This window comes from Pelophylax lessonae (genome assembly GCF_965119305.1).
Source record: "Pelophylax lessonae genome assembly, chromosome: 5".
Lineage (NCBI taxonomy): Eukaryota > Metazoa > Chordata > Amphibia > Anura > Ranidae > Pelophylax > Pelophylax lessonae.
In genome coordinates, this window is record NC_138772.1 from 490,981,081 (window position 1) to 490,994,761 (window position 13,681).

Here is a 13,681-nt window from a genome sequence, read left to right on the forward strand (position 1 = left end):
GGTTTCCTACCTTCATCAACATGCTAATGAATTTTCCAGTAAACAAAACCTTTCCATTTCATTACATATTGTACCTTATTTTAGACCCAGTGATGTCATTCCTGGATCTCTGTGCTTCTCTTTACAGACAGATCATGGCTGGTGGGGTGCTGTTCATAGCTTCCTGAAAATATTACAGCCCCCTGCTTCAGTGTTCATTTTAAGAGACATTAGCTCTGATGCAAGCAGTCAGCTGGCTCTTCAAGGAGTTATGTAAATGCTTTTATGGGTAATTGTCAGTTTTGAAGAATGGGCATTTATAGGCAGACTGTATCTGTACGCAGATCGCCCTAGGTAACGTTCACATGTGATGCTGAGACTTAAAGAACTGAAATCCAGTGAATGACAGGGGTGGTCCAAGGAACAGAGAGCCTAGAGAGGAAAGGCCTAGATGATGCTGGATGTTTTCAAGCCAGGAAATGAGACCGGTTCTATCTGACTTGTCGCAGCTTTTAGCCCCGGTTCACATAAGTGCGATCACGGCATGGAGCTCGCATGTAATTCGGAGCGCACTGCTCCTAAATTACATGCGATCTCATGTGTGATGCAAATTTCAGCCATACACTTTGTATTGCTGAATTCGCACCGCATCCGCACTAAACACGCACCTGACCCTTTTTTTTTATCCCCAGCAGAATCGGATTGCATAGTGGTTCACACTAGTGCGATCTGATTCTGTGCAAACTTGCAGATCGCACTGTGATATGCGATCGCAACTGGGGGTGTCGTTAACCTTTAATTGACACCCCCTGCGTATCGCATATGGCAGTGTGAACTGCCAGGGGTGCGGATGTGATGCGGGATCACGCTGCATATTTGCAGCGTTCCCGCATCGCACAAATGTGAACCAGGACTCAACGAACACTGTGAGAGGCTTACAGTGTTAAATAAAATCAGAGTAAGCAATTTCAGTACAGGAGAGGTTTACAACTGTGCAAGACTAAAGCCTGCCATACATGGGTTGAATGCCGAACACATTTTCTTTTGAAAATCGTAACTAAGAATTTCCGTTCAAATTGTGCAGTACGGTATTAGTGGGCTGCAGCAGCAGCCGATTTTCGCACGGCCATCGAATTTGAGTGATGGAGCATGTTGGAAATTTTTGGCAAAACAAACAAATTTCTAAACAATGAGAATCGTGCAAGAAATATTATTGAAAAAGAAATGCACATGAGCTGTGACCTGAAAAGAAAAGACTCCTGGCCACGAAAATTATTTTCTGAAGCAACATGAGGTGAAATTAAAGGCTTTGGTTGGTCTAATTTCGAAAGCAATGGTGGCCCCATCAGATCACAAAACGCACAAAATTTCTGATTTTCGAAAGAAAATTAATTTGGTATTTGACCCATGTATGGCCTGCATAAGGGGGAGATTTACTAAAATTGGTGCACACGGAATCTGGTGCAGCTGGGCATATTGACCAATCAGCTTCTAGGTTTAATTGGTAAAGCTTTAGGCCCCTTTCACACACGCTGTCTGTTTTTCATCCATTCATTGACGGATGAAAAACGGACATCAATGCATCTCTATGGAAAAAAGGATGTACATGGATGATCATCCTAATTGAACAAGCTGAAGTTAGGTGATTGGTTGGTTACTGTGCATAGCTGCACCAGATTCTCAGTGCAGTGCACCAGTTTTAGTAAACCTCTTTAGGGCTCTTTCACACGGGTGGTCCGATCAGATCTGCCTGTCAGTTTTTTAGGCGGATCTGATCGGATGCCCCATTCAGCCCTATGGAGCAGCGGATGTCAGCGGTGACATGTCCGCTGACACCCGCTGCCATCCGCATCCGATCCTGTCCGTGAAATACGGATGGATGGAAACCCTATTTTCCATCCGTCCAGGGGATCGGATCGGATGAGAGCGGACAGGCGGTCCGCTCTCATCCAATTCCCCATAGAGAGCAGCGGGGGCTGTGACACCTCCCTCTCCGCACTGCAAGCGGAGATGGAGCTGTCACCCGCCGGCTCAGCGGGGATCGCGGATCAATCCCCGCTGAGCAGCACGGATCCGCCTACGGAGGCGGACCGTGTGAAAGAGCCCTTAAGATATTTAGGAATATTTTGTGTAATGGTTTTCCAGGTAAGGAATCCCACAACTGTAATTGTAAATATATAAATGATATTTCCATACTTCTCTCCACATTAAACATCCTGTGGCTGAACCCAGATCTAGACAACGTGAATCTGTCCATGCTTGTAATTGAATTGCACTTAGGTTTCCTCCTGTATGGTAATGCACCTAATGCTTGGAATGTGTGATAGTGCAGCTATTTAAATTCACTCAACAGATTTTCCTGTGCAATTAAGATCTAGATGGGCCTTTTCAATTTCACACACCAAAAGATTACACAGTTCTTTGACTTGAGAAGCAGCATGCTGCAGAGAGAGTGATTTCTTTGCTGTGTCTTTCCAGTACCGATCCGGGCGGGATCCGCAGAGGGGTTCAGACAACGTTTCCAACAAATCATCCGACAGCGATGTGAGCGATGTATCTGCCGTTTCCAGGACAAGCAGTGCCTCTCGCTTCAGCAGTACAAGCTACATGTCTGTCCAGTCTGAGAGGCCGCGAGGAAACAAAAAAATAAGGTGAGTCGTGTTAAACTTACTTTATCCAGCATGCAGTACAATGTGTGATGTCTTGCTCGGTGAGCCAAGGAGAAAACAGCAGCAACCAATCAGAATTGTTCTTTCACTTATCTGGCTACAGTAAACTGAAATTCGGTCGTTGTTTCCACTGCCTTACTGAATAGGTCTAAAATACTTTTAATAAAGAAATTTGAAGCCTGCATTCAGAGACAACAAAAATCATTTTTTTTAGGCCTGATTCACATGGGCTTTGACTTGTATAGGACCAGAGTGAACAGCAGGCTTTGACAAAGCATTTGCATAGTTTTCAGCAAGCTTTGTTGAAGTTTTTAGAGTACCAATCAAGTCCAGTTTGTAAATGTTGAAAACAGATCTAAGTGCCGGTTCACATTTGTGCAATGCAGGAACACTGCGAATATACAGCGTGTTCCCGCATGGCATCCGCACCCCTGGCAGTTCACACTGCCATATGCGATACACTGGGGGTGTCAATTAAAAGTTAACGACACCCCCAGATCAGATCGCATATCGCAGTGCGATCTGAAAGTTCGCACAGAATCGGATCGCACTAGTGTGAACCACCATGCGATCCGATTCTGCTGCGGACCAAAAAAAGGGTCCTGTGTGAGTTCACTGTGATTGCGGTGCGAATACAGCCATACAAACTGTATGGCTGAATTTTCACCGCACAGACATCGCATGTAATTTTAGGAGCAGTGCGCTCCGAATTACATGCGATCTCTGTGATCACAGAAATGTGAACCGACACTTAATGGGATTGTTGATTGCCACTTTAAGCAAGCTGCTAGCAGGCTTTCAACAAGAAGTTCTGAAGTTTTCTGCTCATTATAACAGCTCTCAATGGACCCAGTGGTGGCAAATATAGAGGGGTGCAAGTCTGCTTACATCCCCCCACCCATAGGGATGTATTCCTTTCGGATCAAAATAGATAGGTTGCATGCATGAAAGGGGCCCTATTTCCAAGACTGTAAGCTTTTTTTGATAAGCAAAAATGTAGCCATCAAATTATATTATAATTGTGTAATAAAGTGAATAGACATATGATAATGAGTTGGAATCAAAATGTACTATTTTCATCTGAGGCATTAACTTCTTCAGCTCCGGGAAAGATTTATCTTCTTCATGACCAGGCCATTTTTTTCTGTTCGGCACTTTGCTACTTTAACTAGCGATTGCACAGTCTTGCAATGCTGTATGCAAACAAAATGTATATCATTTCCCACAAAAGAGCTTTGTTTTGGTGGTATTTGATCACACCTGGATTTTTAATCGCTATAAACGAAAAAAAAAAAAATAGCATACATTTGAAAAACACATCCAATAAAAAATAATTTTAAAAATCACATTTGTTTTGGTGGTATTTGATCACCACTGGGTTTTTTTATTTTTTGCGCTATAAAGAAAAAAATAGCATAAATTATGAAAACATATCCATTAAAAAAGAATTAAAAAAAAAAAATCACATTTGGCCAAAATGTATTCCGCTCAATGCCTTTGGTAAAAAAAATCCCAATAAGGGTATCTTGATTGGTTTGCATGAAAGTTATAGTGTCTACAAACTATGATATATATATATATATATATATATATATATATATATATATATTGGAATTTTTATTAATTAATTTTTTACTATATATACTTTATACTAGTAATGGCGGTGATCAGCAACTTATACCGGGACGGCGGGAAATCTGATATTAACTGACACTTTGTGGAGCTGACTAACTGCCACTGACATCTCCAGTGACACTATTACAGTGATCAGTGCTAATAAAACACACTGACACTGTACTAACGACATTGGCTGGGAAGGGGTTAACATCCGGGGCAATCAAAGGGTTAAATATGTTCCTAACTATGTTTACTGTGTGGTGCTTTTACTAAGGGAAACAAAAAACGGCACATTTCAGCTGACAGAGGAGAGCTATGTGTTGTTTACATACACAAAGAGCTCTCCTGTCACTCGCTCCGATGATTGGTGGGTCCTGGCCATAAATCATGAATGGTCTGTAAGGTTCCACCTACCATGGTGGTTATGTACCTCACAGAACAAATCATTGGCCAGGAATCAGTGATCGGCATATGCTGGAGCCAGGAACCGCATAGCCGGACAGGCGGGCGCATGCACGCCTCCTATTCGGAAATGCAGAATCATGTATGTATACATGATTCTGCGCATCCGGCCCTCACTGTAGCAGTAAAAGTGCGCAGTCAGCAGGTGTTTAAGTGGTAATCTGTGTAAATTGGTACTTTTCAAAAGTTAAGGTATCATTTTGTCAACTACTTGGAACATACTAAAGTGAATATTTAATTCCCCAAAAACAAAGTTACATTTTTATCCACTTTTGAGTCTAGCACATAAATGCAGTCCAATTTATGTTTACAAGTTATTTAAGGGATAGTATGAATCTTATGATTAACTGCTTGCCTCAAATACAGTTACGGAGGCAAAGCTGTCTCTCTGCGCTGGGTCCCGTGTCTGATACGTGATCCAACACTTCCAGGTAGGGTGCGTGCGCACACCATTACTAGTATAAAAAAAGAAATAAATAAAAATTCCAGTATCTATACCTGACGCCATAACTCTCAGGCAAACCAAATAATATACACTTACTAGGATTTTTTTTTTTTTACCAAAGACATGTAGCAGAATATATTTTGGCCTAAATTCATGAAGAAATTAGATTTTTTACATTTGTTATTGGCAATGTTGTATATCAGAAAATAAAAAAATATTGCTTTTTTTTTTCAAAATTTCCTGTCTTTTTTTGTTTATATTGCAAAAAACCCAGTGGTGATCAAATACCACCAAAAGAAAGCTCTATTTGCATGAAAAAGATGACATAAATTTCATTTGCACACAATGTTGCATGACCAGTAGCGCAGTGTCGAATAGCAAAAAATGCTCTGGTCATGAAGGGGGGTAAAATCTTCCGGAGATCAAGTTACATTTTGCATGTTTTTTTTTAAAATAAGATTCTGTTATAATTACTAAATATATCCAATAAGTCCTTGAAACGTGATTGTTTGTAATAAAAGCAGGTAAAAATTAGTGGTCCATTATCTGACCACAACATTTTTTGGGAGTGATTAATACTTGGTTGCCCACTTGCTATCTGCTTTTCACCTTAGTGGTTATTGCCACATATATTTGAAATATGCCACAATTATAAAAAGGCATACATAGAAGATTCAGTTAGTCAAGTTGGAAAAAGACAAAACAGCTTCCACCAATAGAAAAGAAAAAATTAAAAACCTGCATCCACAGAATCCTAAACTCAGCAGATCTAGAGGAAATTAATAAGGGAAAAAATACTTTCAAATTCCCCAAGGTAGGGGTCTCCAAACATTTAAGTTCAAGGGCCACATTGTATATTTTACAAATATTTGTGGGCCGAAAAAAAAAAAAATCAGTTTTGCAAATCAATGCATATTAAATGAATGAATGCGTTTTACTTGGATAGATTTTGGAATCAGCATAGTATGATTCAAAACATAAAGAGTTTCAGTAAAACAAAGCAAAGTCCCCCATTACATCAGAGCTCCCTTTACATCCATGGACCCCATCAGATCCCTTCTTACATCAGAGTTTACCCTTACATCAGAGTTCTTCCTTACTTCAGGGTCCTTATCAGAGCCCCCTTTGCATCAGGGGTTGCCTTAGGAGTCCCCCCTTACCTCAGAGTGAATAAATGTCATCAGCTGACATTGAAAGGGTCCAAAGTTGAATTTTCATGGTCACGTGGTAAACAAACAGCAACGTTTTGGAGCCACGAAGGGCCACTTCGTCAGGGTCCCCATCAGAGTCCACCTTAGGAGTCCCTCCTTATATCAAAGTTCTCTTTTACATCTAGGTTCCATCAGAGCCCCTCTTACATCAGGGTCCCCCATCAGAGTTCATCCTTACATCAGAGTTCTCCCTTTCATCAGAGTTCTCCCTTACATCAGGGTCCCCATCAGAGCCCCCTTTGCATCAGGGGCTGCCTTAGGAGTCCCCCCTTATATCAGGTCCCCATCAGAGCTCCGTTTACCTCCAAGTCCATCACCATAGTATAGTCCCCTGTTATATCAGAGTCCACATAAAGATTTCCCTCCCCCATCAGAATCCCTATCAGAGTCCCATCTTACACCAGGGACCCTACCAGCAGCCCCTTTACATCAGAGTCCACCTTAAGAGTCCCCCTATAAATCAGAGTCCTCATTAGCACACCCCTGACATCAGAGTCAGGGTCCTCATCAGAGCCCTCTTGGACCCATTAGAGGAGGAATCTGACCCTAGTTGCAGACCAGATGCAATACTGGAGTGGGCTGCATTTGGCCCGCAGGCCATAGATTGGAGGCCCCTGCAATAAGACAACCAGATATTCCCTGGATCAACATGCTACATTGTTATCATTTATATAAATATTCATAGCAAGTAGTCTGTGCATTGAAAATGTATGCAGGGTTAGAAGGGTTTTTATCACAGTGGTGAGCATTATTACTTCAACACAGCCTGCCCTCCTTCTCTTTTCCTAGCTATGCAATTTATTTAAGATCAGCAGCTATTTACTAAAATGATAGGATTTGCATAAAAATTGGGCACTTCTGCTCTATTTAGCTGTTTAATTCTTGTAAAATATGGTGGGAAATATCCAGTGTTCACCACTGCATGACTCTGATTGACAGTTTAGGTAACAGTGAGCAAAACTTTACATTGGGGCTGATTTACTAATGTGCACTGCAAGTGCAGTTGCTCCGGAGCTTAGTAAATGAGATAAAGCTTCACCTTGCAAAGAATATCCAATCACATGCAAGGAAACTAAAAAAGTATTTGTGCTTGCACATGATTGGATGATAGAAATCGGCAGATCTTCCCCTCATTCAGGAGCTTCCCCTCTTGAAGTGCACAGAATATTTGCCTTTAGTAAATCAACCTCATTGTGTTTTGTCTAGGTGTGACCTGTCTGTTTTGACATGTGAGAAGAAAGAGTGACATATAGGCCCTCTTTTAAAATTCTTCCGTACATACTAAATCTTTAAAGCTGAAATCCAGTTTAATACATAGATGAAATACACGTATGAGAGCTTTTTTAACTGCCAAAGGATTTGTATTTCATCCAGTCCCAGAATTTACACAGCTTTGCCACACTGCACAGCCATGCCTGGTAGGTCAGGAGACCTTATTTTTCTCTGCTGCAGATAAGTAACACGGGTCTTGTCCTAGTCTGGAAAGTGAAAGGAGAAGCAGCAAATTGATGAGCTCATCTCTTTGTTACTTTGCTCTTTGCCCCAACCAGCATGCTCTGGCACCGCAGCACAATTGATTATCATCTTGTGCTGCTTCTCTCTCTCTTAAGCCCCGTACACATGCACAGATTGTTGGCCGTAAATTGTTGGCCAACATCCGATCTGCCGATTGTAGGCTTGTTAGTATGATGCTTCCGACAACCAACTGCGAATTTTCGGCCGAAAAAAATCTGGTGTGCAGGCTATAAAATTTTTGTTGGCCAACAAAGAACGGCCGATTGTTCCTCAGTCAGTACAGATTTCGGCAGACAAAAATCAGATGAGCAAGACTGGGCATGCTCAGAGAAGAAAAAACACACGGAAAGTTAACCATCACATGACATCACTTCTGAAGTTGGTTTTTGTTGGCCAACAAAAGTCCAGTGCAAGTCTAGAGCACATTTCAACCAACAAACAACACTGGACAAAAGTTGGCCAATCAGTTGGCCAACAATCTGTGCGTGTGTACGGGGCTTTAGTCTGAGCTCTGTTGTACAAAGACTGCAATAATCTGATACCAAGCCAAAGTCAGGTACTTACGTTGCTTTCTTTTAAAATAAATCAATTTAATGATGTATTAAAGAATGCAGATCTGCATGAATTCCTGTATTTTATTTCTTTGGAGTTTACCTATAAAAATATGGATATTTTAGAACAGGTAAAAATGGAGCAAAACTGGGTAACGTTATGCAATTAGGCTAGAATCAGATTCAGCAAGTAGGATTAGATCAGCTCACTTACTATGCATAACCAGACTATATATACATGAGGCTGTACATTTCTAAACATGTATTTCCTTTATTCCATGTTTCAGTTTATTCTTCTTTTCTTTTTTTTTGCATGATTTTTCTTTGTGCATGTTGCTGATGCTAACCAACCTTTTTTCTTTTCTTTTCTGTTTGCATGCTTCTTTTCTTGGCTGTGGGGCTTGTTAGGAGACTGAGAGAAATGCAAGAGAGAGCAGATAGGATTGAGGCAGGGCAGGGAGGGGAGAACCACCTGGCATTCCCAGAGGAGGAGGAGGAGGAGGAAGGCATACACGAGGGGGATAGTGAGAAGGTGGCAGAGGAGTTGCAGGAAGTCAGTGGAAATTGCACCAAGAGGCAAAGCAAGGGGTCATTAGATGAAGAGAGCCTACATGATGAGAAACCTGAAGAGCAACATGACCCAACAGATGATCGCAAGGAAAGTCTGCCCAGGAGGTTGTCAGAAAATGACATCAGGTAAATGCTGTCTTCTTAGGGTATTTTCCTTCTTAGCTAGTTTCTTGTGTGTCAACATTATTCCCATAGAGCATATATTTATATATATCCTAAAACCGTGTATATACAGAGGCCTGAAACAGATGTGCATTCAATTCTGGTCCAAAAAGTTCCTTAAGTGTCTTTAACTGCTTTTCTAAGTGAAAGCACTCAGGGTACAAAGTCATGTTTGGGAATGTTATAACACAACAGGTGTTTAGACTGGTAGGGCGCTGCTAATACTGGGAGCTGCATAAGAGGTAGCTGCCCGCAACTTTACTGTTGAGCCACTGGTTGACCACCACTGCTTTGTTTCAGCACCTTACAACACCAAAACATTATCTAAAGCCTGGTACACACAGTAAAAAAAAAACCTGAGCAGCTCACGAGGAGGTCTATGTACTAACTATTCGATGTTAGTACAGCGATCTACTCACTGTGCTATTGTGTTCTGACTGGGGGATGAACACATCGGTCAGCATGCTCATTCGACAGAAGCTGATCATGAGATTGGCTTCTGTCAAACAATGACCTGTACACATGGGCCGAATGTTGGCTGGTATCTACTGTATCGGCTGATATTTGGCCCATGTGACCGGTGCTTTAGTCTTTCTGTATCTACTCGGTCCACCCAACCACACCCCACCTTTTAAAGGTTTGAAACTGTGCCTGTCCTGACTGTATTTCTATACGGTCCTTGATGACTCCAGATAGACTTGGTGGAGATCCTTGCCACTATACGCCTCTAGTCTCTTGTATAGATAAATACTCTCTATCGATAGATTGACTTGTGTTTAACCAGCCTGTCCATACATGGGTTGAAAATTGGCTAGTCCCTGCTGAATAAGCTGAATTTCAGTCTATGCATGGCTAGCTTTACTCTAGAACCAGTTTAGTCAGATGTGAATTACCAGAACAGAACATCTAAAATAAACCTAAACAAAACAAGGAGAATGCACAGACTCCATGCAAATACTAGGTCACCTCTCACAATGCAAATTCCTACCGTACCATTCCTAACTTTATTCAGTTGCCAGGGTTCTGTTTCATCTTACCAATACATTCCTAATAATACTAAAATCAAACAGAACCTATTGTTTTCTTATCACCAGAAAGTAAAGAAGTATTAAAGTGGACCTGATCTCAAAAAGTGAAGATTTGCTATATTACAGGGAATATTCAGAAATGATAATTGTGCCTAAGTATAACCCCGACAAATGGACCACTTGTCTGAAATTCTTCTGAAAAGATACCAGTGCCCTTCCTGATATGTCAGTGTGCCTAGGCTCTTCTATACCTACAGTCTCATAAGTGTATATCTGAAGTGTGAGAACTCATGCTGCATTCATGCGGTGTTGGACACATGTAAAATACAAGGTGTAACAAAGGTCTTTATGCCTTTTCCTGCTCTACAAAGCACAGTCCGTGGCTCTTACCAGTTCCAGTAGGAAATGACTGTGAATGGAATGGGCTAAGGTCTACGAACACCACATATGGAAAGTAACAACTATGGCGTCTCTGTGCAGCTCACTATTCTTGCTGGAGGCTGTGTCACAAAGAAATAAAGCTCTGCATCTACCAAGATAGCCGCCTCCACACAAACACACAGCCTAAGCAAGGCATGGCAAGTCAGTAATGGGGAAAAGGTTAGCAGTAGGGATTCACCGATCCGACTTGTTTGGACCCGATACCAATATCTGGCGTTGTGCAATAGTCGATACCGGAAGCGATCCGGAGCTACACACAAAGCATGCGGCTGCAGTTCAAAGCAAAGCCGCTGCTTCATGTGTACGGCTCCTCCATTCACAGGCGGAGTGTATCTGATATCACTCCGCCTGTGAGCCGGGACAATACAGGAAGTAGCGGCTCCCATCCCATACTACCACTGCACCAAGAAAGGGATGGCTGAGCCGTTACTAAGCAAAAACCGGATCAGCCAGTGGATCGGTCAATGTTACCGATCCCCCGATCCAGCAAAATTGGCCATATCGGCGCCGATATCCGATCCGAATATCGGATCGGTGCATCCCTAGTTAGCAGTAGATAAATATTGACAATATTGGTGGCTAGTTCTTTTCCCTCTGTTTTTTTTTTTATTTATTTTTTTTACAATCAGCACCCACTGGAAAAACTGGTAACTGTTTTTTTGACCTCTGCTGGTTTTTTAGGACTGGTTATTGAGTTCATCCACTTTAACGTGTAAAAAGTGCCATTGTTAACATTTAATATATGCTCTGTTATAGACTTTGTAAAACTTGTTATGGTGTGACTTCGATCCATCCCACAATTCAAAAACACATTGACAGGTTTATTAGCATTTTCCCAATTTGGCCTGTAGCATGCATGTGCTGGTATAGCACCTCACACTAATGATAGTGAGATAAGAGCGAAGGCTGCTCAGGGACTGATGTGAGTTCTGAATATACTTATATATTATATACAACTCTACAGAGCATGACAGTGCTGCATAAATGAATAAAATAGGCTACTTTAAGCTTATTAAAGAGGAACATTTGCAGCGCAATCTAGGAAACAACCCAGCTTCCTTCCTGTCAGTCAAACCTAATACACATGGCATTTATATTCTTTTTAGTATTTGTTGGTTTATTATTTCACTTTTGAACTTAATGACGTTGACATATAGCCCACACAATGTACAATGGGTAGTAAACGCAGCAGCAGGTCATACTTAATAAACAATAAAATGTTTCCTGCGCTTATCGGACTCCTCCTTCCCATCAAAACAGATTCAGAGCTATTAATTATATTGTCAAGAAATAGATTTCCATTGAGTGAAGGCCATTCCCTTGACAAAGCTGACCCATTTTGTGACGGAGACAGCACAGTTCTGCAGAGCAGCATGGCTCCAAAATTTCCATAGAAATATCATATATATTTGGCCCATTTTCCGGCTGTAGGAGGGAACCTGAGGAGTTTTCTGTGGCAAACTGGTGACAAAGTAACACAGATGTTCTGCACTTTCCTGTGTTTCCTCGTCAGCCGAGTACATTAAGCTTTCAGGGTTGTACAAACCGATTCTGAATACACCATTAAAATGACTTAATTACCATTACCACCCACATGCTGCAGCACAGATTATACAGATCCTTGGGAGGTTCCACAGGTTTTTATGTATTGTGCAACATGTGCATATTTTGCATAGTTTAAATTATTCCTTTTTTACAAATAGTAAAATCAATGTATGAGGTGAGATACAGATTTTTAATTCTGATAGTAATGTCGGAGAGAGGAGAGTCTTTGTGAATGGCAAAGGATGACCTGATAGAGTGTATCATTTGGTCTAGAACAGGGATCTCCAAACTTTCTAAACAAAGGCTGGGCTATAGGCAGTGGGAGTAGGAAATGTCTTAGCATCAGTGGGAGTAAACTGTGACCCATCGTTGGTATTAGAGGGAGAAATAGTACCCCATCGCTGGTATTGGAGAGAGAAATAGTGCTCCATTTATGGTATTAGAGGGAGAAATAGTACCCCATCGTTGGTATTAGAGTGAGAAATAGTGCTCCATTGATTGTATTAGAGGGAGAAATAGTACCCCATCATTGGTATTAGAGGGAGATCGTTGGTATTAGAGGGAGAAATAGTACCCCATCGTTGGTATTAGAGGGAGAAATAGTACCCCATCGTTGGTATTAGAGGGAGAAATAGTACCCCATCGTTGGTATTGGAGAGAAAAATAGTGCTCCATTGTTGGTATTAAAGTGAGAAATAGTGTTCCATTGTTGGTGTCCCCATGAGAATAGTGTCTGGTATCAATGGGACAAATAGTGCCCCAACAGCCAGATAAAGGCAAGCGAAGGGCTGCATCCGTTTTCATACATAAGCACCCCCAACAATTGTGTATGAACAGATTTCCCTCCATTAGCTCCTTCCTTGACCACAGCAGCTGGGGAAAGTGACAAGAGAACCTGGAAGTGATATAATACACTTTACTTCTTGGTTCCTTCTAGGAAGGTTAGATCAGCGAAAGCATGTTTGTTAGTATCACTCCCCTCTACCTGGCGGCACCTGTCATGCCAGTCCTGGGTTCGCAGGTGAAACCGAGCAGAGCCTGGGAAACATTGTGGGGGTGGGGGGAACTAAATCTGATCTCTTCCACTTGACAGTTGGTTGACAGTCTGCTTGTCGGAGTTACACACTTTGTGTAAATCTGACAAGTTGGCTGGCAAGATGGACATACATTAGTTGCAGCAAATGGGTTAAAAGATGAGTCTACCAAAAATCTATTACTACTCTAGTAGCTACATGAGTTATAGAGTGAGTAGGGCAGTTTGGGATTTCAGATAATATTTTCCTTTCCTTCATGAATCCATAGCCATGTGTTAAAGCAGGGGTGCTCAACCTTTTGAAGGGCGGGGGCCACTTAAGTGATTTGTTAACTGGTTGCAGGCCACAATTCAATGAAATAGTTCAGAAAAACAACAATCAGGATCATCATTTTCCTTGGGACCAATTGTCGTTGGATGTTTACCACAATCACAAAATCACTTTTTTAATCA

The 13,681-nt window shown here is 41.6% G+C and overlaps 1 protein-coding gene across 40 annotated transcripts in view; it reads left to right on the forward strand.

Annotated features, from left to right (window-relative positions):
• The window catches only part of RIMS2 (regulating synaptic membrane exocytosis 2), a gene marked incomplete at its 5' end in the record, with an annotated part of 943,810 nt that overhangs the window by 793,721 nt on the left and 136,408 nt on the right, over positions 1–13,681 (forward strand). For 37 of the 40 annotated variants that reach the window (XM_082257877.1, XM_082257910.1, XM_082257913.1 and 34 more), the window contains one exon: positions 2,458–2,630. In XM_082257877.1, coding sequence (XP_082114003.1) covers positions 2,458–2,630 — 173 coding nt within the window. Of the gene's footprint in view, positions 1–2,457; positions 2,635–8,857; positions 9,146–13,681 lie in introns of those variants that run through there. The other 3 variants (XM_082257909.1, XM_082257903.1, XM_082257907.1) reach the window with 3 other exon arrangements.